The sequence below is a fragment of the Oryza brachyantha genome, chromosome 6, assembly GCF_000231095.2.
Source record: "Oryza brachyantha chromosome 6, ObraRS2, whole genome shotgun sequence".
NCBI lineage: Eukaryota > Viridiplantae > Streptophyta > Magnoliopsida > Poales > Poaceae > Oryza > Oryza brachyantha.
The window spans coordinates 5,155,309-5,178,192 of record NC_023168.2 but is presented as its reverse complement, the minus strand read 5'-3'; the positions used below and the strand labels follow the sequence as shown (position 1 = coordinate 5,178,192).

The 22,884-nt window shown below is 40.2% G+C and overlaps 2 protein-coding genes across 3 annotated transcripts; one reads left to right on the top strand and one right to left on the bottom strand.

Annotated features, from left to right (window-relative positions):
* Positions 1-5,886: 5,886 nt before the first annotated feature.
* LOC102709006 (probable glutathione S-transferase DHAR2, chloroplastic) lies at positions 5,887-8,597 on the top strand. The gene is made up of 6 exons (XM_006656753.3): positions 5,887-6,231; positions 6,645-6,735; positions 6,842-6,985; positions 7,388-7,505; positions 7,630-7,770; positions 8,387-8,597. The coding sequence occupies exons 1-6, from the start codon at positions 6,000-6,002 to the stop codon at positions 8,471-8,473; spliced, it is 813 nt and encodes a 270-aa protein (XP_006656816.2). The 5' UTR covers positions 5,887-5,999; the 3' UTR covers positions 8,474-8,597.
* Positions 8,598-9,233: 636 nt separating this feature from the next.
* On the bottom strand, positions 9,234-15,537 carry LOC102702665. 2 transcript variants are annotated; one of them, XM_040525015.1, is made up of 5 exons: positions 15,453-15,537; positions 15,087-15,378; positions 14,482-14,624; positions 13,565-13,733; positions 9,234-12,786 (listed from the first exon to the last, which is right to left on the bottom strand). In XM_040525015.1, exons 3-5 carry the CDS (start codon positions 14,593-14,595, stop codon positions 9,860-9,862), a joined length of 3,210 nt encoding a protein of 1,069 aa, XP_040380949.1. In that variant the 5' UTR covers positions 14,596-14,624; positions 15,087-15,378; positions 15,453-15,537; the 3' UTR covers positions 9,234-9,859. The 2 variants fall into 2 exon arrangements, with proteins under 2 accessions (XP_040380949.1, XP_006655946.3); XM_006655883.3 differs by lacking the exon at positions 15,087-15,378 and having other exon boundaries at positions 15,453-15,530.
* Between the last annotated feature and the right edge of the window lie 7,347 nt (positions 15,538-22,884).

Genomic DNA, 22,884 nt, shown 5'->3' with positions numbered 1-22,884 from the left:
TGCGCCGGGGACGCAAGGCGTGGGGCGCGTGGGTTTTATTGCAGAGCAGTTCCGGTGGGCCCACATGTCTGTGACTCCGTGAGGGGGCGGAACTATTTACGCCCAACTGCCACCGCGCCTCCCCGTGACGACGCGGGCCCACATGTCAGTGTCGTGAAGACGGATCTCCCTGTGTGAATTCGGTGGCGCAACCACTTGGTATAATGGTATCTAGTCTTGCGAGTGAAGGGTCACTGACAGGCGGGGTAAGTCCCGCGTGGGACGCCGCTGCCGGTGGGCCCACAAAGATGTGGTAGGGGTGGGCCCGAGTGACAGTGGGGATACAGTGCAGAGGTGGACGTTACGTGGGGCCCACTTTTTGGATGTCACCGTGCGCCGGATGCCGCCATCCTACTTTTCCGGCTTGGCGTCGGCAAAAGTGCGAAACAGTCTGCACGTCGATGGTTTTGTACACTCTCCAGTGTGGTTGCGTCCACTCTCCGGCGGGGTTTTATTTACTGCGGAAGGGGCCAAATCATTCTGGGGGAAGCGACGATAATCATGATTATGTTAAAAATCACGTGAATTTAAAACTTACAAATTCAAAAAAAAATTGTCATGATTTCAGACGTCAAACAACACGGTTCAACACGATAGATTATCACACAGTTTGATGCGACTATCGCGGTGATTTTGAGGACAACGATAATCACGCTTAGATCATGATAATCACACGGTTTGATGTGATTATCGTGTGATCCTGAATACAACAATCATGGTTTCGATCATGATAGTTACGTGGTTTGGTGCGATTATCCCAACGATTTGAATTCCTCTTCGTTGGGCCTCAGGAACTGTACCGTGTGTTTTTTATTTTTTTTATCACCTTTTGACTTTTTTAATTGATTCATGTATTGTTTTTTAAAATTTTCTTCACCACTAAGTTTAGGATAAACATAACTGTCATTATGATTTTTTTTGGATTATCTACTTTTTTTTCAAAATTTGAATTGGGGTGATAATCGCGGTTTTGCGAACCCTGTTCTCCAGTGCATTACTCCATCCGCTCAATGTTTCTAACCCTATCTGAATTGATGAATATGTTATATACTTTCTCCTTTTTAATTGACACAATTGAATTTTCGATCTACATTTGACCCTTTTCTTATTTAAAAATTTATATAATTATTGATTATTTTGTTATTATTTGATTATTACTAAGTAACTTAAACTTAAAGTATGATTTATAATTTTGTACGTTTGGACAAAAAATTAAATAAGATAAAGGGTCAAACATAAATCCAAAAGTCAACAACGTCAATTAAAAAAAGCAGAGGAAGTATATAACTAGTGTGTATATCTCGATGCTACATAAATTAGGTCTCCAGTCTCCACCCTAGTAGCTCACGGCGTTGAAGGAGTTGTTGGGTCGGGCGAAGGATCCTTCACACGAAAGATTGTCCACCCGAAAGATCCTTCGGTGAAGAAAGAGTCGGGACCACCCAAAGGAGGCGTCAGGCGGCCAAAGGATCAAGGCATGGGCCAGCCGAATGATTCTCCGCGCGAAGGATGTGTCGGGCCGAATGAGGGATCCCACGCCAAAGGATCCTTCACCTAGGTCCCAATAAAGGGGTTTTCTCGAATTTAATTGTACACCTACCGTAGTCAATACTGTATGCATATCATGTTAGACATACACACTTTTCTCCATGTCATATATTGAAGACGATGAGACACCTCCTAACATCTCTAAGGAAATAGAGATACACTTGTCCAGTCCCATCATTTTCATCAAAAAAATTTTTCTCCTCATATTAATTAAGCTATTGTAGTTATCTCATCTATGACACTATGGTATCCTCTTAATATTATAAAAAGAATGTCATGCCGGAAAAAAGGGGAGGCTAAACAGGTCAAGGACTCCAAAGAGCCAGATGGAGAACACGCCTGAGTCAAATAAAAAAGAGAAAGAAGTGGGATCTCTAGTTGGAGTTATCTCCAACTAGATATACATATTTTCAGAATATCTTTAAATAAAACAGAAAGTCAAATGTATGTCCAAAACATAAATATGTCATTTATTACAAATATGAGGTACTAGTTAGCTTCGACGAGGAAATTAAGGCCATGTTTGGAGGTTTAAGATTCTAAAAAGCAACTAGTGAGAAGCCAACTTATTAAAATTTAGAGAAGTTGAGTTTTTTTAGCTTCTGACTTTTAGTTTATTTTTCTAGATTCTACGTAACTACAGTTGGCGCATGCTGCTCACCCATAAGGGTTTTTACATATGACGAATGATTATTCATCCACCGCAGCTCAAGGCATTAGTCTTGTTTATTATGACACTGAGTTATCACAAGTAGATTGCCTTCAAAAGATAATTGCCATCAATTGATTCGGCCCACCTGTGATAAAAAAAATTGTTGCATGGCCTATGGATGAAGTTATAATATTGATTGCCAAAACATAACACATTGGCATATCCAAATTCTTCATACTATGACTTAATGACTGTAGTCTCGAGGAGGATTTCAATGCTTCCAATTGTAGTATAGTCATATACTGCGCCTGTACTTTTATGAAATAAACTTATCTTAAAGCTTGTTCGGATTGGAGCTAATTTTTGTGATACGAACCAAAATTGTGACAAGGATGACTAGCTGGCTGAGCCCGACGCACAAGCATGAACGAGGAAAAAAAAAACAGAGACGAATAGGATGCAAACATTCAAAACAATATCCTCATCTACTGATCTACCCGACTACCCCAGTATATTAAAATTTGACTAGACGGCTCTATGTATAATTAATTACTATTTCCTTTGGTTTTTAAATGACAAAACTGTAAATTTTTAGATATATATTTAACCATTTATCATATTTAAAAAAATTACGTAACTATTAATTGGTTTATTATTAGTACTTTAAAACATAATTTATATTTTTTAATATTAGCAGAACATTTTTTTAATAAACTTTGATCAAATTTGCGCTGAACAGTCAACGGCATATGTATTAAAAAGAGTGAAGTGTACCAACGGTCTTTAAATTTGTGTGCATGTGTCATCTAGGTCTCTGAACTCTCAAAATGTACTTTTGTGTCCCCGAATTTATTCGGGGATGTCATATAGGTCCAAACAGGCTCCGACCCGCTCCATCCGCTGACGTGGCATGACACGGTGGCGCCTACGTGTTGGTGGGACCACGTGGGTCCCACATGTGAGTATCTCTCTTCTCATTATTTTCTCTCTCTTCTCGTAGGCGCCACCATGGCATGTCACGTCAGCGGATGGAGTGGATCGGAGCCCGTTTGGACCTATATGACACCCTTGAACAAGTTCGGAGACCCAAAAATACATTTTAAGAGTTCAGGGACCTAGATGACACATACATATAAGTTTATGGATCGCTGGTGCACTTCACTCTATTAAAAACCAGAGGCAATATCGTCTTCTTGCTTTAGAAAACTAATTACAAGTCTCTTTTGTGTTCATGCCATGCAAGACGATTGGATTGACGAGTAGTAAAACATGGAGACGAGACCAAACTTGTTTCAAGAGTTAATGTTTAACAAAGCAGCCAGTAGAATTTAATTTAGGCGGTGTTTAGTTAGTGAAATAAAAATTTTTAGATGTCATATCTAACGTTTGATCGGATATTGAAAAGTGTTTTCGGATACGAATAGAAAAACGAATTTCACGGCTAGTTTTTAAACCGCGAGATGAATCTTTTAAGCCTAATCAACTACTCATTAACGCATGTGGATTACTGTAGCACTTATGACTAATCATGGATTAATTAGGTTCAAAAGATTCGTATCATGATTTCTCACATAACTGTATAATTAGTTTTTCGTTTTACCTATATTTAATATTTAATGCTCTATTTAGGTGTCCAAAGATTTAATGTGATGTTTTTGCGTGAAAATTTTTGGGAGCTAAACAGGGCTTTAATCAAGCGTGAGTGTGTGGCAGTGTTTTCGACAGCAACTGCACTCAGTGCAGTACTCACTATCCCTTCAGGCTTGGATTATTTCTCGGTCTGACGAGTCTCCCACTCTCCAATCTCCATACGTGACCTAATAGTCCTTCTCGTTAAATGGCTTTATCTGAGCATGCATGAGCGGTCGGAGCATTATGACATATTTATAAATAAAAATAATTTATAAATAATTTTTTATATACGTGTTCTTAGTAAATTAAAATCGAAGGTTAAAATTAAAGCACGATAAAAAAAACTCTAATGTCAACATCAAGGGTTGATGTTAAAAATCTGAGTTTTTGCATATAATCGTGAGCTGAAGGGAAAATATGGGGGTGAATAATTGACCCAAAACAAACAGGGAGAAAAGAAAGACTACCCTGTCTAGGCACTAGATCGATGTAGGATTCGACTAATGAAAGCAAACTTGTCAGATTTCAGTTCATTGACGAATGGTAATCACTAATCAAGATTTGCCAAAGTAGCATCTGACCTGTTACAGTATGTGTGAGCATTTGCAAGCAAGCACAAGCAAATGTCCCTGTCCAAGATTGCTTCCAAGCAATCAGAGAAATTAATTAGCAGTTGGCCTGGACGCACAGGTAGCATCCTTTTGTTGATTCCTTGGAACATTCCATTCAAAGCACACTTTGATCAAACTGGCGTGTTTTACACTAGTTTCGTAGCTGAAGTCGTTTAATTTTCTTCCTCCCTTGTTTCTTTTTCAGAAGGTAGCTGAGGTCGTTGGGCCACGAATGTCTTGTATTTATATATATTGATCTTAGAGTGAATTCATAACAATAAAATTATTTTGCTTAAAATACCACTTTGCTACAATTTCAACTAAGTTATCTGCTTTAAAATATAAGTATTTTTTAGTTTGTTTAGCATATACTAAAAAGATATCAAAATATTCGCTTTTAGTCACTTCAGTGATCAATTTTAAGTTTGAATTGATTAGATTATTTTTCTAAGCATCTGATTGCCTCTGAAACCATTATAATGATTGAAATCATATACTAAACTAATTCGGTAATGCTCATATTATGTTATAAAATTTGAATAAGAGAAATACTTATATTTTGGAATAGGGAGAGTGTTTCACAAAACTTCTACAATAGCGCAAAAAAAAAAAAAACTACAAGATCTAAATTAAAACTTGCTCCCGAATGGTGAGCACACAACATTTTGGTACTGACGTGGTCAATCCATGGCTATCTACATTTTTGTCGACCTAGGGATGAAAACAAATCAAACGGACGGAAACTAAATCTACAGTATTCATTTTCTTTTTTTTTTTGAGTCAGAATCACAATCCCCAGTTACGAAAACCGAACCGTATATTATATAGGATACAAATACGAAGCAAATACAAATCGATACAAGTACGCCAACAAATATTTATCAGAATATAAAAACCACTTATAACGATCTCCTCAAATTAGTGAAAGTTATAAACTTCTTGCTTATAAAAAAAAATCAAGTTTTTAAAATTTTAGCAATCATGTATACATATGGATATATCATAGACCAATGCAAACTAATAGTGTCACTTAGCTTCATACAAAGAAATATCTAGTTAGTATAAATATATTCTATTATTATGATAGAATATCATATTTAATAATTTATATTAAATAAGATATGCCATCATAAATAACATGACTCTTTAGTTTTACTACCATAGATTTTAGTATACTTTCCCAAATCAAAAAAGTTAAATTTACTAAGCTGTCTCTATCTTAAATCACAAATTAATATTCTAAAATAAAAATGATGGGCCTATCCGAGTTGATGGGCCCGAAATTAGGCCCATAGTAGAACAACAACAGGCCCAAAAAGGAATGCCTCTTGTAGGCCCAACAAGCCTGTCCCTTTCGGATGTACGGGAAAAGCCTCCGTCCTCGTCTCTTCCAGTCCAGGAGAGAGAGGCCGCAACGTGATCACGCGAAGCCTCTGGAAGATTTCCGGCCGCGACCCGACCGCCACAGACGCCTCGCGGGAGATAAGCTTTCCTCCTCCGGCGAGCTGCTCGCACACATGGCCGTCCTCCTCCGCACCGCCACCTCTGCTACGGCCACCGGCTCCGGTTGCTCCTCCTCGGCGCTCCTCGCCACCACGCTCCGCCGCGGCGGCGACCGGCGCCTCCTCCTCCTCCGCCCGCCACGCGGCTCGGCGCCGCGCCGCGCGGCCCTCACGGCCCGCGCCTCGGCCGAGCCGCTGGAGGTCTGCGCCAAGGCCTCCCTCACCGTCCCCGGCCGCCTCGGCGACTGTGAGCTCTCTCTCTCTCTCTCTCTCTCTCTCTCTCTCTCTCTCTCCATCCCGTGCGCTGGATGAATTTAGGAGTAGTAATGTAGGTGGCATTTGTTCGTTAATTAGTTTGCGCAGATGTGTGCTCGGATTGGGCGACATAATGAAGGCAAAAATTGTTTCACGTGCTAACACACATTTTTGCCTGATTAGAGCAACTGCTACCAAATTTACATACAGAGCAGAATCTGATTGGTTTGGGTAACAGAAACATGCTAGCAATATCTGTATCCCAACATTTTAAGGACATGAAGTCCATGATATGAGAAGCGTAATTTTACAGCTGATAATTTACCTGCATTGTGAATTTCATGTACTAGTAACATGTTGAAAAGGTTCCATCATTCTGAGTTAAATTTTCTGTGCTTGTCACAGGTCCTTTCACACAGAGAGTTTTGTTGACAATAGAAGAGAAACATCTTCCATATGATATAAAACTAGTTGATCTCGCTAACAAACCTGATTGGTATGTATCTGAATGTGGAAAATGCTTTTCTGATTGTTCATCACTGTTGCACTGGTTGATAGTTCCATGCCCAATTTCCCATCATGCTTTTGTCTTGCCTTACCAGGTTTTTGAAAATTAGCCCAGAAGGTAAGGTGCCTATTGTCAAGCTTGAAGAAAAATGGGTTGCGGATTCTGATGTTATTACACAAGCACTGGAAGAGAAGTACCCTGAACCATCCTTGGCAACTCCTCCAGAAAAGGCTTCTATGTAAGTGTTTTATTAAGTGCCTTCCCTAATACTTACAGCATGAAACTAGTAACAGGCATAATAAAAACAAGGAGAATTCGATAGCTAAACTTAAAGTAATACACCAGGAAAATCCCATGCATGATGATGATATTTTGTTGCTCCGTTTGAAATATAATCTCGATAAGTTAGTTGACTTCTTTTACTTACTAATAAATCCGACCTGCCGGTGTTCTAAAGTTAAAATTATAGTACCTGGCATGTCCTACATATAGTAAACTGTAGAATTGATTGCATGTATTTCTAAAAATAAACTCTGCAATCATTTTTAATAAAAGAATTGCATGGTGTTGTTTACTACACAGAATTTCTGTTCGTACTAGCATACTAACCATCCGCCATTATGAACAAATTTCTTTACAGAGGGTCAAAAATATTTTCCACCTTTATTGGTTTCCTTAAAAGCAAGGATCCAAATGATGGAACAGAACAGGCACTACTTAGTGAGCTGACTTCATTCGATAGTTATCTAAAAGACAATGTAAGTGAGCCTAACGGCAATTATGTTGACTTGCTAATTTGCAGTTCATATTTGTTTCCATAACCTAGGTGAAATGTACAATGTTCTAGTTCTAGTTCTAGTTCTAAGATGCCATTTGGTGCAGGGTCCATTTATTAATGGCACAACAATATCTGCTGCTGACCTCTCTCTTGCTCCCAAACTATTTCACATGGAGACAGCTCTAGGTCACTATAAGAATTGGTCTGTTCCAGATTCACTTTCACATGTGAAAAATTATATGAAGGTATACTACTAATCTTTTTATTGTTGATGACATGATTTTTGCATTTGCCTTTATGAAATTGTACTTGATATCGCTTCCTGAACTGATCTGGATTATAAAGGAACCATAAGTTCATTTCATCTTTTTCTCATTGTAGCCCACACATAATGAACATGTAACTAGGGTAGTTACCATAATTTGCTGATATTGACTCAAAGTCAATTCTAACACACAGCACGTTGCCCTGTTTTATACAGAAGTTGATCAAATAAACATTTATTTAGATCAAGGAATAAACATTCTGGAGTACAAACAGATTAAATTTTATATGGGTCATTGAGGCACTTAACTGAATATCTGATCCATATTTCCAATGCTATGAGTTACCTTTACTTGGAGTTGAATATTGTACACAAGTCCAATTTGTTCCGTGGCAGTCATGAGCTCATGGCCCTATTCTTATGTGCAATGCATATCATACTCTCCTTCCTTCATTGCAATTATAATGATAGTCTAAGTGTGCTGTGTAAGTTGTTATATTCGTAAACTGGTTACTTTTCACGTTCAATCTATTTGGTATATTACTAACGATGGTGGATTTTGGACATCTGCCCTAACTGAAGTATTTGAATCACAGACTATCTTCTCAATGGATTCATTTGTCAAGACTCGAGCTCTGCAAGAGGATGTCATTGCTGGATGGCGCCCAAAAGTCATGGGTTAAGTTCTAGCTGTAAAAGCAAGACACTCTGATAAACTACACTGTACTTCGTCCGGTAAAGCAATTTCCGTATGAATACCACTTGTTGCCGCTGAAATATCTAGGCCTTTCTGTGTTGGTAATAGTCTATCAGTGAGCAAGACATTCCGAAAATGACAGTGATGCAAACGCAGGTTTGCAAAACTTACCACCAACAGGAGCAACTATTAGAGGCCTGGCTCACAGCAACAAAAATGGGCATATTGGCCAAAGAATTAGCTGGCTGGCACGTCCCCGCCGATGCATCAAGAGGCTCAGCTAGCATTGACATAGTTGAAAAATAGAAGCTTTCGGCAGGTCAGGTTGCACCTATTTCTGCAGCTAAAATTTTCAAACGGGTGAAATTTAGGGTTTGCAGAATGAAGAAAAAATAATCTCAAATGTGAAGGATCTTGAACAAATTAAAATAGACCTGATCCAATCGGCGGCGCGGCCTTGAAAATTTGCCAAAGGATTAAAGAAGACGGCCAATACATGATCCTATATGTTTGCTATTCACCAAAGTTAGACATGCTGGTCTGGGATCGACGTGTCATAAACATGAAGGGTGATAAATTGTTGAACATAACTTGTAAGAGTGGAAAAATCTTAAATATTCCGCCAAAGGTTGGTCAACGTCGTAGCTATACTCAACTGTTATGTATGTCTTGTGGTATTCCAAGATATGCTGTGTTGTCAAATTGTCCTTTATAGTAAGAACATGGCTGTCTTGTGCAAAAGAAAGAATGAGCTTGATCTGTCCTACAAAGTTTTTCAAGTAGTGTACTAAGTTAAAGCACTACGGTTTTTTCCCTTACCATTAATCCCAAGTTAACATCATAAAAGGCTTACCGATCCAAAGCGAGAAATAATCAGGTTAAAATGTCTCGAATTAGAACCTCTACCGGCGTATACTGCACCAACAAGGCTGTCAATTATCCTGTCACGTCACTTCACAAATGCAATGCTGCATTTAGGCGTCAGTTATACATACAGTAAATTACATACGAATTACTCAAAACTATAGTTCCATCCTCCTGAGCATGAGCATGCATTGATCTTAATCAGAATCGGCAGGTTGAAGTATGATACGTGAAGAATTCAAGATAGCCAAGGCAAATCAAATCCACTGTCAAGTGAACTAATGTTCAGACGATACAATTTTCGTACCCTGGATGATTGCACGTACCACTGCACCCCTATCCGTGAAAAGAATCATTGGTCATCAGCATTTATTTTTCACATACAGAAGATGACCTTGAAGTCGTGTGTGCTCACTGCTCAGGCTCACAAGTCATAAGCCTGTGTTTCCAACTGGGGGCATCACAGTCTTCAACATTTCTCAAACGCTTATGAAGATTGGACGACTTGTTAGCCAAGTGATGCCAACCTCTTCTCCAGCCGCTTTGCTGATCGGAGGGCCTCCAGAGCCTCTGTTTGTTTCCCTTCACGCTTCAAGCTTAGAGCCTTCAGTTTCTCAGCCTTGATCTGCTCCTCAAGCTGGGTCTTCTCATTCTGAGGCTTGGTTGTAGCTGCCGCAGTTGGCTTTGCCTCGGCTTTCTTCGAAGGCCGTGCGTTAGAGGATTGCGTGGACAGATCAGCATCACTCCAACCGATCGATTTTAACGCAGACATGATTTGCGGATCAAGAAGATCCTCCACAGCTGCATCGTTTGTGTCAGATGACTTGCCTCCAGAAACCTGGCTTTCTGATTCTTCCAGTTGGCTCTCCAGTGACTTAGCCAACTCGAATTCCGCGTCTGCTTCTGCGGTCTTTCCTTCTCTCCGCAACTTGAGTGCATTGCGTTTGTGAGCAAGGGATTCACGCTGGATTTTCAGACGGTCTCGACTAGACAATACTTTCGGAGGCTGAACTGCCTTTATCTCTTGTGCTGGAGGGGCAGAGGGAATGTCATCAGTACGGGTGTTGGCACCAGCAGATTGTTGGATCAAGTTGGTCTCTTGCACAATAGGTTTTGTTGATTCATCCTTACTGTTTGCACTGTTCTCTTGAGAGACTTCAAGACGCTTTTCTAAGAGTTTTGCCTGTTTCAGTTCTTCTCTAGCTTCTGCCAGTTTACCTTCCCTCTTAAAAGCAACTGCTTTTCGCTTATGAAGTAATATTTCATCTTTGAGTGTGTCATGTCCGTGCAAATTCTGAGGTTCTTTATGATCATGTATATCAGAAGGTGAATGCAATCTTTCTGCTGTTACCAGCGGATCAGTAAAGGATGGCTGGGCCATGGTTGAACGTGTTCCTTCAGAATGAACTTTTGATGCATGATCTGGTTTAGGGATGATTGGTTCAATTGGCGGTATGCTTTGGGAACTAGCTTGAGCATCCATAGATGCAGCAAGCTCAGGACTAGGGGCAGGATCCTGTAGAGCACTAGACTTATTTTCCCTATTTTGCTGTCCAGTGGTGCTTGCACTTTGTTGACTAGCAGTCAAGTTACTGGACTCTTCCATCTCTGACAGTTGCTGCTCCAAGGCCTTTGCCTTTTCCAGTTCCTCCTCAGCTTCTGTGTTCTTTCCTTCCCGTCTGAATCCAAGAGCTTTCCTTTTTATAGCAAGTAATTCCTTCTGAATCTGACCCTTGCTCTTCATTGGTTTCTGAGAAACTATATGTGAACTATTCAATGGCTTATTAATTGTGCTCACAGAGTCAGCATCATCATCTTCCCATCCCATATTTTTCAACACAGATAACAATGCTGGATCCTGCATGTCATTGTCAGTTATGTCAGGTTCATACCCTTCATCAGTAAGATCCAGACTTGGAGGTTCAACCTTATACGGGGGAGTGGAGACAAAGCCCCTATTTTCCTGAACCATGGGCCTAGTAGAAGAATTTTCAAGGTCTTCAAGTTGCTTCTCAAGAACAATGCCTTTCTTTAATTCTTCCTCAGCCTCATCCACCTTTCCTTCCCTTCTCAACGCCAGTGCCTTCTTTTTCAAGGCCAGCAGTTCTCTCTGAATTGCAAGCTTAGATTTTGGTGCAGACAAAGGCCGGGCATTCATCTCAGTGACGGTGATATCTTCCGTGCTCCTCTGTCCTTGTGGGGAAGGAACTTTTGAGTCTGATTGTTCAATTTCCAAATCCTTCTCAAGGAGCTTTGCCTTCCTAAGCAATGACATGGCCTCTGCAACATTACCAGCCTTCTTGTGGGCAACAGCATCTCTTTTAAGAGCAAGCACTTGCTCCTTTAGTGCCTCATGATTCAAAGAAGAAATAGGACCATAACTTTCCATTTCTATCTCGTCCTCTTCATTCCAGCCAAATGATTTTAGGGCAGCAGCCATATCTGGGTCATTCATGTCATCATCTGTAACATCAAAATTGCCATCAATGGGAAGATCATCAGAGGTACCCAGTAGTTGTTCAAAATTAAAAACAGGGAATCTTGGATTGTCCAAAAGAATGTCATCCTGATTGCGACCGTCCATGTTATGAATAAGTGCAGCCAAATCATCATCAGACTCGTCTGCTTCACCCAGAATCTCCTGCTCTTCTAGTTGTCTTTCCAAAATTTTAGCTTTCTTCAGCTCTTCCTTTGCTTCAGCAAGTTTACCTTGTCTTTTCAGCAACAGGGCCTGTCTTTTCAGAGCATTAACCTCAGATTTGTCTATACTGCTGGTTTTGTTGCCCTCCGATGATTTGGGTGCTACCTCTCTAAGAATCTGTGACAGCTCTCCTTCCACACTCATAGCAATTGTTTTTGTTTCATCATGAAGATCTGCATCTGACCAGCCTAAATCTTTAAGTTCAGATGCAAGATCATTCTTTTCTTTCCTAACCCTTTTCCCAGGTAAGGACTTCTTTGATTCAGCCTCATCAGAACCATCCAGATTCTTGACACTAACTGCAGCACTTACATTAGGAGCTTTTGTAGCCATTCTCTTGTTCTTTCTTAATTCTAATTCCAGTGCAGCGGCTTGTCTCTCAAGCTCTTTGCCATGCTTGAAAGCCCGAAGTGCTTCCTCAGGTTTACCTTCTGACTTCAGAGTTTTGTACTTCTTTTTCTCTTCTACTGCTTGCTGGCGCAATTCCTCTGGGGTAAAAATTGACCCAGTATTGTTGAGTTCATAATTTTGTGCTTCGATAGAGAGGTTCCCATCTCCATTACCATCTATACTAAAAGCACCAGAAGTTCTTCTGGAACTGGAACTAGAACTAGATGCACCAGGAAGCTCGGGATCTAGAGACTCCCTTCGAGAAAACTTGGTCTGCACTCCATCCCCTCCAAGAATTTCACTAAGAACATCATCCTCCGGGTTAGAAGCTGCTTTTGCGTTAGCTGAAAACAACGTACAAAGAATTTAAATAGCTTTGTGAGATCAGCAGGTACTTTGCCATTCAATTGTGCATTATTAGTCATAGATTAGTCTTATATTACAGAACTGGGATTTTTTTTTAATTATGCACCATTCAATTGCATTTCCGCTGTAGATATTTGCTTCTACATATCTTGGCATTGAAAATTTTACAATTGAAATACCTGAAATAATAAACGAAGCACTGCATGGAAAAGGTAAAAGTTCAAATATGTAATCTACACTCAATAACACCTTTCAGAACAAAGACCAAAACTACTTAGGAACTCCAGCACTTGAAATTTCAAATTGTAGCTAAGGAGAGGGTAGACTCCATCTGATTGAATACATGTTGCCAAATTGCTTAAGCCTATCAGTATGAAGTAGGAAGCGCCATAAGATATAGTGTCTATTGTCCCTTCTGTTCTTGACCATGTGGTTATACTTCACATAAAGCATGGAAAAAATTCAAAAATGGAGAAAGGATGTTGCGAAGTTCAGCTCTGCAGCTAAAGTACAGTTTGAGCACAAACTCTCAACTGTGCTCTGAAATGTAAACATTGCAAATGCAAAAGCAGTTGTGGCTCATTCCCATGCTGACAATCACATTTTATTTAACCAGAAATCAAACACTTTAAATTCATCATTTGTTTAAAAACATATTCATTTAAATAGCAAGCAGATTAGAAGTACCAATCAACAACCAAATCTTAATTTCTTTCATCAGAGTTATAAATACAACAAGAGGCAAAAGAAGTTCACCTTTTGAAGCTCTGTTTTTGTGTCCATATCTCAGCTCGTAGCGTGCTGCTTCTTCAAGCTTTTTGCAAGGATCACAAATTCGAACAGGTGAATCACCCTGTCCACGTAAAACCATCCTCTGCTGGGTACAGTTGCTGCAGAACAAACCTCCACATCTTTGGCAATGATGCTACATATTAAAAGAAAAAGATTAAATAGCTCCTGCTGAGAACATAAGAGTACAAGAAAACTGGCCTCTTGTACCAATAGAAGATTAAGAATAAAATATACAAAGCGAATTAAAATATTTAGGGCCTATGCAGAATAAATGATACAGTTCAATTAAGGAAGCCAAGAAAATTGACATGTTCCAATGGGGGCTTAAATACAAGATTCTAACAATCAGAAGATTCTAGCCTTGTCATTGGCCCCATACGTACAAGCAGGAAATGACTAAAAGGAACAACAATGGAACCATGAATCAGCATTCAGTAACAGCTAAGAAGTTAAATTGCACACCTTTTTACCATGGGACTAATAAATCATAGCAAAGTACATGTCCAAAAAACCATTACGCCCAATAGGATTACAGAATATAAGGTTTTCATCCAACTAGGATGACAATATTTACATGGTAGGACAGAAAACATCAAAGCTAGTAACAACAAACATATGGTTAACATATTTGTGCCATGGTTCCTAGTAACTTTTTCAGGTAAGCGACGGAAAAATAGTGGTCCAGAATAGAAACAAACTTCCATGAACGTAACTGAGGTCATGATATGACAATGCAAAAGGTGCAGCACCATCAGCAAATTTTCAGCAGGACAATCCTCCACTACAAGGTTACGGTAGAGCCATAGAGGAGTACGATGTGTTTCACTTTTGTATCATCATTGCAAGGCAAACAAGATAAAAAGAAAAAGAAAATTGATTACCTTCCTAGTGAACAAGGAAAATTGAACAGAGCAACCTTGGCAGTGTGTTGCATCCACCACCCAGCTAGCCCCTCGCATAGATGGCTTTGGTGGCAGTCCGATCTTTTCCAACATGGTTACAAGAATGCAGAAACCTCTCCCACCTGCAAGCATCAAGAAATTTGCATGATAAAATTTATCTTTCAAGATAAGGACCTCACATCTACTCATGACAGTAAGTATGTTTATTATCATATCACATAAAGGCATCTTCAAATCCTCGTAGGCCCATTCATTGCTCGATTTAAACCACCAAAATGGCTACAGCTTATGTTAACATATCAGTTCGTGCTAATCATATGTACTAGGTTGCTATATTTTAGGACGGACGGAGCGAGTAGTAGCTCATGCGATGATGCGAAGCAGATCAATCCCCAGCCAACGGTGGCAGCGGCAGCGCAGATCGAGGCTTCTCCGGTCGGTGGCGGCACAGATCGACGTTGTGGGCTCGCGGATGTACCCAAGCACCCAACGATGTGGCGGACGATCTAAACGCCCGAAGGAACAATTTCTCAAGGAGAACTGGAGAAGCAACCAAAATCTGTTGAAGAGTTCGATTCAATCACCTTGCGAAGCGCTCGCGGACGAAGTCGAAACACGTCGCGGCGCCGCCTCTTTAACTCGGGGTTACCAGGGACGACCCCGGGGGAGGGAGGAGCGAGCGGCGGCGTGCAAGAACAGAGCGGCGCGCGCCCACAACTAGGAAGGGGGCAGCGGAGTAGGCCCGAGGAGGACGCGAAGGCCTCGGTAGCCGGAACGGGGGACCGCGCGGCGGGAGGCTACCGGCGACGGCGAGATGCTGCGACGAGAGGTGTGGACAGCGGAGGGGAGAAGGGACCCGAGGGGGAAGGCAATTATCTGAAATTTACTTCTAAATTAAATTAAGTAAGGCAATTGAAATCTAAACCAAAGACTTGATGAGACATCACCACCTCAGTAAAAAAGTGGCACGCGGCAACGCCGCCGCCCGTCGCGGCGAGGGAGGGCCAGGGAGCGCCGCTTCCGTCGCGACGAGGGAGGAGGGGGCGAGCCTTGGGAGCGCGGCCGCCGTCGCCGCCGAGGGAGGAGGGGGGAGCGCCACCGCAGTAGCCGCCAATGGAGGACGGACCGACGGAGAGCAACGCCGCTGCACCGTCCCGTCGGGCACCGAAGCCCATACTATGGGCCCAATTGCAACCCGGGCCACATAAAGCCCATTTGGTCTCCTCTCTCCCACCTCTCGGAGTCGTCGGAAGAGAGGAAGGCCGAAGCAGCTCGAGGACGCAGCTGCAGCTCCACTCCCCCAAAACCCTAGCTAGCTTCCCTCTCCCCTTCCTGCCCCCACCCACAGCGGGCGCCCTCTCCAGGATGAAGCTCGCCTGGTAACCCGCACTCTGCCTTCTCGTTCGACGATTCGTTTTTTTCCCATGTTCGTTCCCGTAATGCTGGGTGATTCTCGCGTCGGATTGGTGGGCGGGGGTTGTGCACCCTTGCAGGTGACGATCGAGCTCAAGAACGCTAAGGTGTCACTTGTACGATGCCTTAGCTAATCTTTGTAGTTTTTTTGTCGGCGCATTCCTAGGGATTACGAACGTTTGTACTGCCCATGCACGTGAGCGGGATATGTGACGCCGGTTTAGTGCCAAGAGAAGAGTTGATTAATTGTGCCGTGTGTTGTTCGCGACTCAAACTAGTATAGCTGTAAGCCTGTAATTTGTATATATATGAGCTTTTTTACCAAAAAATAACTCAAGGTATCACCCGTGTAAAAAGTGTGGTATCTTAAGGTATCAAAAATTTATACTAAAATTCTTGGTACTTGAGTTACTTTTTAAGGATGGTTAAAAAAACCTATATATATATGTCAGTCTATAAAAGCTGTGGTTCAATTTGGTTTTTGCAAAACTGAAAAGACTGTATGCTTCCAACAGATCATGTCCATCTAAGTTAGGTATCTCATCTCATGTCGGTAGAGTTTCCCTTTCGGGTCCTAACTCCTCGAAACCATCATCGCTGGAAACAGCAGTAAATAGTTCTAAGCTTCAGCAAGCATTGAAGCAATCGGACTGTCCTCTTGCTGCTTCTTCCTTTTGATGACAGCACCAGTGTGGATTGTGATCAATGCATTAGAACAGGGGTTTATAGTGCTACTGTGGTAACACTTTCATTATCAAATTCTGCACATTCTCGCCAGCATCTCTAGTTGGATGACTTGGAAATACGCTAACCAAATAACCATTCTAAACATGTGGCTAGCTGCGTCCTAGTTTTCCTGCAAAGTAAAGACTAAAGAATAGATCGCTAACAGAGGATAAATACTATGTTTCAAATGAGTGTAAGGAATCCATATGATAAGAGCATGCTAAGAACGTCTCCTATGTTTAACTTAATTTTTTCAAGCAATGATATGTGCTAAATAACAACATGAATCTGCATTTACCTTGGGATAATTATCCCAAATAGACTCACTATCAATGGTAGCCTATTCTTGGTCAGTCCGATCTAATTTACTATTTGCTAACATTTTGCTTCTGATAGTAGTGTTTATCATAGTCTTACTACTGAGATGATATCATCTTTTCTGATACCAATATTACACTTTCCATAGATATTTTTAACATTGGCAGCGCACATGTGAGGTTTCCATCCATATTGGGCACACACACACCTCTTATTCTAAAACACAAGAAGCATATGCAGAATCTCTTTCAACAGCTCAAAAAATCATATGCAGTGAAGCTTCATATATGCCTCCTGTTCACACAATTATCTCTTAACAGTTTCCCCCTTTTCCATGTCTTTTAACTGTTTAAGTAAAAGATAACATATCAACACATTGTTAGCTGTTAGCTCACATTGCAAGTCTGAAACAAATCTCTGCCTAACAAAAATCTGAAACTAATCATATATAGATTTGCAAAAGCAATTGTGCAATAATGGACTGATGTCTATGCATATATCATAGCCCATAAATTTATACAACATTAGTTGGCTTCGAGTGTATTATGAAGAAAGTTTGATATATCATTGTTATGTTAGACTAGGTTGCCAGCATTTTGACTTCATGATAGTTACATGAAAAGATGCAATGCTTAAGTTTAATCAACATAGTTTATCACTTTCACTGCAGTTTTCAAGGCTCCCCTAGTTCTTAATTCCCTTCTCTTAATCCCAATAATCAAATTGGATCAGGAAAAGTCACTTTAAGGTCACATGTGCATAGGCGGTAGTAGTCTATCCAAAATATCACTTGCAATGCGCATGAAGCATTCTACATGTGCATGAAATTTATCTGCAAATAAGATTTATCCAATGGATTTACCACATAATAGTATACAGAAATAAACTAATAGTGTTACTCCTGCTACACCCATCTGATTTCTTCCTGGGAATGTTTTATCCTATCCATACTATCAGAGTGGTTTGTTAACATATTTTTAAGATAGCTACTCTCTTACAGGCCATACTGCTGAATTCAGAAACATCAAAATATCTGACCCTTTGCTTGTCTTTCTTCAGAGATTACACTGGCATAAACTAGCTGCAAATTCTGTGACTGACAACATGTGAAGGATCATGGCTAGGAGTGGGCACAAATTAACCGCACACCGAAAGCCAAACCGAGCTGGCCCAAAAAGGCCGGATTTCTCGGTCTATGCTTTTCCTATGGTTTTGAGTTGCATACTTCGGTGCTCAATTGTTTGTTCGTTTCATGCTAGCCAAAAACCGAGCAGGCCAAGAACACCGAGTTTTGGTTTCTGCATATATCAGTGCTCGGTTGTTTATTCGGTTGATGTTAGCCAAAAACCGAGCAACCCGAGAAAACCGAGGATGCCCAGCCCATCTTCTATTTTCTCATCAGGTCTACAACAGTCCATCTCAGGAACCCTGAATCCCCTCCACTCCCATCATACTACCGTACTGCATCCGCCTACAAAAGCACCCCAAGCCGCTGCCATGTCTCTGACCAGCACCACCATCAGCTCAGCTTCTGCCTTTGCTAGCACTGTCCCACCCTGCCATTCAGTCCTTCACCACCGGCGCCGTCCACGCTTCTCTCCGCCACTGCCAGCACTGTCCGCTCTGCCCTCTCCACCAGTGCAGGTGCTGCCAGCCTTGCCCTCCTCCACCACCGGTGGTCTCCAATTCCCTTTACCGCCTCCGCTTTCCATCATCACCTGCACCGTCCCTCTATTTTCTCTCTTACCCCCATCCATCTCACTAGGCGTCATAGAAGAGTTCAGTCAACTGAAAACCGAATCGAAGAGCATTGGCTTGTTCAGCTTGGTTTGATATTCTTCACAGGTTAATTCAGTTGTCATTTCTTATAAACTGACCTTATCAAATACTGACTAAACTGAACCGAGGAAACAAAAAAAAAAAAGTCCACCCCTTGGCGTCATGGGTGTGCATCAATAAAGATGGTAAGAAGACAAGGAGCAAGCCTCAACATATGTTCCCCAGTCATCTGCTAGTAATCTGGCTAATAATCTACAAATCAAAAAATACCAACGACGTAATAAATATTTAAAAGGAATTGCCATGATAAGGTAAATGATGCAGAAACATCGAATAAAAAGAATCAGTGAGGAGATAAACCTGTACAATAATATCTGGAATTATCCAGCTATTAGAAGATTCAGATAGCAGAATTTGATCTATGTGGTGTATAAACAAAATTCTCTTCTCTAGTCGGATTATGTGCTTTCGGCATTCGCAGTCCAGACAGAACGTCAGCAGCAACTGGCCAGGAAAAGTGTCTAGCTAGTAAAGCTACAGCCCAAATATCATCTTCTGTATGGATAGCACTAACTAATAAAAGCCCCTACTTTCTTCTTTACAATCTGTAGAACCTTCATTACTGAACAAGAACAATCACCAAATGCAGAGGCCATTTTCATTCCTAGGTATCTAGTATATAGTTCTCCATTTATAAACCAATTGTTCAACCCTTTTGAAACAGTTGACACTCCAATCTTGATATCTGTAGTCTAGTGGTTCTCTAAAAGCACAGTTTATATGCACTGGGCTTTTTGATGTTTGCATTGCATAGTAAGCTGCTGAATCAACTATTGTAAGAACCATTCTTGTGTAAATCTGATCATGTCATAGAGGGAGGATAAAAAAAGTGCCATGTAAAATCGCCAAAAAAGAGATGAGTTCTTCATTCTTCACAAGAATAATAGAAGAACAACATAGCCATACAAGATGAGTTTGCTTATGCTATAGAAATGGTATGGGCATTAAAAGGAAAGAAACATAAATGAGGTGCATGACTGGTAATCCAGCTAATTTCATATTAACTATATGGGTCTTGAGTGAGGAATATAGTTTTTTTTTTGTCTGGGGTTGACTTGTGTTCTGTATGTCTTTGCTTCAGTGGAATACATCGCTCATGTGAGGAAATGGATTGTAAAGGTAGGACAAATTTTGATGGTTCTAAGATAAAATACACACTATAATATTATTTTTTTAGCTAACACACTATAATATTGTTAAGGGGACAGCATGACTATCTTTGGACCTATTTGGGGGAGCTTAAGATTTTGAAAAGCAGCTAGTGAGAAGCCAACCAGAATCTAGAAAAGTTGGGTTTTCCAGCTTCTGGCTTCTAGTTCATTTTCTGAATTCTGCAACTCTAGATTCTCAAAAACTAAGTACTGTTTGGGAGAGCTTCTGGCTTCTGGAGATTCTGTGAGAAGCTGCAGCTACCAGAAGCTCCTCCAAACAGGCCCTTTATGTGCATGACAAACCGCAATACAATTTACTGGTTATTAAAGCAGTGATGTGACTAGAGTTCGAGGTACTCAGCGCAGTCCCCAAGTATATCCGAGTAGTTAAAGGCATTATGGAGACTATATTTCTCTCTTGTGAGCATCTTTTAGCAGGGTTTATAGAATTTATATCCCTCAAAACACTAGAAAATCCCTGGTGGTTATGAACTTGTAATCATCACATTTGTAGTTTGACACTTTAGTTGCAACCATCACAACTGTAGTAGGAATGGTATGCCTTTTCCACTGGGCTATCAGTAACCAGGAAAGCATTTTTGTTGGGATGTTACCTTGAGATGTATCATGTATGTTGGGTTTAAATGTTAGTAATTCATCTTTATGTTAGTAGCCATTATGATATCCAAAAGGTAACTCTGACCACTACAAGTCATCAGGACAATGACTATGCACTAATGAGTGGGAATTCTTTCATTTCTAATATAATTGAATATAAAGGATGTGCTCAACGATGCCTTATTTATGAATATTTACTACTCCCTCTGTTTCATATTCCAAGACATTTTGAATTTTTTTCAAAGTCAAACTTCTTTAAGTTTGATCAAGTTTATATGAAAATATAGCAATATTCACAACACCGAATTAGTTTTATTAAATCTAAGATTAAATATATTTTGATACTATATTGGTTTTGTGTTGAAAATGTTACTAGATTTTTCTATAAATTGGGTCGAACATAAAGAAGTTTGACTTTAAAAATCAAAAAGTCTAATAATATGAAACAAAGGGAGTAACTTGGAGGCTCGCTTGGAGTGCAATTCCTAAGTTGATTACATATAGTTTTTTTTTTTTTGCACAAGAAAAGTTTTTAGACAGATGCATAACCACAATACATAGACCTCAGGATATTGCAATTATGGCATGTGGCCATTAGGTTACCGTTCTGTATGTGTGCTCGATGAGATTATTTGCTTCACTATTAGGGTTATTATGATTCTAATGTAATTTATGCTTCTCAAAAAAGTACATAATATTCTACTATTGGCAATGGACATTTGTGCCCTCGCCCTATTTTAAAAAATCCATTTGATGTGAAATGTAGCTGATTTTAACAGAGACGTGCTGTTGTGAAGGATTTATCATGTGGTAATACCCTTCTTCCTAACTAGGAGAGACTTGTCTATCAGAGGATCACGGTGAACAGGTTCTATTTCGAGAGGTGTGTAAATGATTGAGTTTCTGGACACTGTAGTACATGATTGAGTTTCTGAACAATGTACATCGTTGAGTTGGCAGACCATTGTTGGGCACCTTTCAGCACATTGCTTGTAGGGTGAGCTCTGTTTTATACTTAAGCATAAAACGGGGGAACGCCATTAGAAACGTTGAACCTTCTGTGAAATTGTGTTTGGCATTATGCTTGTTAATAGAAAGCTGCGGCTGTTGTTCTCTGCGTTGCTGCAAATATTCCCTTTTTAAAGACTGTTGCTGCAGTTTCTTAAACACAATAGTACATACTAGCCAATATCTGTAATTTATGCTACTGAGCAGAACTTTGGGCGAAACGATGCAAGATGAACAGATACATCAATTTCGTCGCAATTTTAAGTTTGCTTCCTGTAACTCCCTTTCAGAATCATATGGGATGTTAGAACCAACTATTTTTAAAAAAAACTTTGGACCATCCAGACCAGGGCCGCGTTTGCCCCCTGTTAGTTAACCTATAACTTCTCGTTTTCTGCGCACATGTTTCTTGAACTGCTAAATGGTATATTTTTTAAAAAATTTTCTATAGGAAAGTTGTTTTAAAAAATCATATTAATTTATTATATATTTTTTAATAATTAATAATTAATTAATTATGTACTAATCTATTACTACGTTTTTCGTGTCAGGTCATAAGTTAACTTACCTGTACATACCGAACGTGGCCCAGGTCCTGCTAATGTGAGATGCTCCCTTTTTGCTGAGTTCAAATTTACTAACTTCCAAATATATTTTCCCAACCTTTGGGTTTGATAAAGCATCACTGTGCACGAAGCTGAATTGCCACATTATTCGTTGATGTTTCCTTTTCTCCATGCTGTCCATAATGCCGACACTAAATCTTCCAGCAACAAATAAGTTGAACTCATATCTAATGATTGCCTTGAAAAGTCCAATTAAATCATATGCTCGGAGTAGGTGGTGTGTCTTTTATTAATACAGCTTGTGAAAGTACATCAGTGCCAAGATTTTAGCTCCGTGGATTTTAGCTCCGTGGATCGTCAAATGTTTGTGATATGGTATTACTTTTCTTGTTACTGCAAGTATTCATCAGTGAATTGACATAAAAAAGAAAGGGTTATGCACTACACATAAGCAATTTCTTTTTCTTTCGACTCTGACCTTCAAGTCGCCCGACAGAATAGCACTCATAAATTGCATAAAGTCTAAAAGATCATTTGTTTGTTCTGTTCTTTTCCGTGAACCTGAGTTATAGTCTTCAGCTGTCACAATTATTCTGCACTTGTGATTTTGTGACTTGAGTGACATCAAGCATAATTTTAGGCCATTTAACGACACTGAGATGCTCCTTCCATTGCATGGAGCATGATTATGTACCATGGTTGGTATTGCTTTGTTTTTATTTGATTGTTTCATATGATTATCG

Excerpts from the sequence above, each read along its gene's own strand:
- LOC102709006 (XM_006656753.3), top strand. The coding sequence starts at position 6,000 with ATGGCCGTCCTCCTCCGCACCGCCACCTCTGCTACGGCCACCGGCTCC. Across the intron at positions 6,986-7,387 it reads CCTCCAGAAAAGGCTTCTAT|AGGGTCAAAAATATTTTCCA; the intron begins GTAAGTGTTTTA and ends ATTTCTTTACAG. Across the intron at positions 7,506-7,629 it reads ATAGTTATCTAAAAGACAAT|GGTCCATTTATTAATGGCAC; the intron begins GTAAGTGAGCCT and ends CATTTGGTGCAG.
- LOC102702665 (XM_040525015.1), bottom strand. The coding sequence starts at position 14,595 with ATGTTGGAAAAGATCGGACTGCCACCAAAGCCATCTATGCGAGGGGCT. Across the intron at positions 13,734-14,481 it reads TTTCCTTGTTCACTAGGAAG|CATCATTGCCAAAGATGTGG; the intron begins GTAATCAATTTT and ends TTTAATATGTAG. Across the intron at positions 12,787-13,564 it reads CAAAAACAGAGCTTCAAAAG|CTAACGCAAAAGCAGCTTCT; the intron begins GTGAACTTCTTT and ends CGTTGTTTTCAG.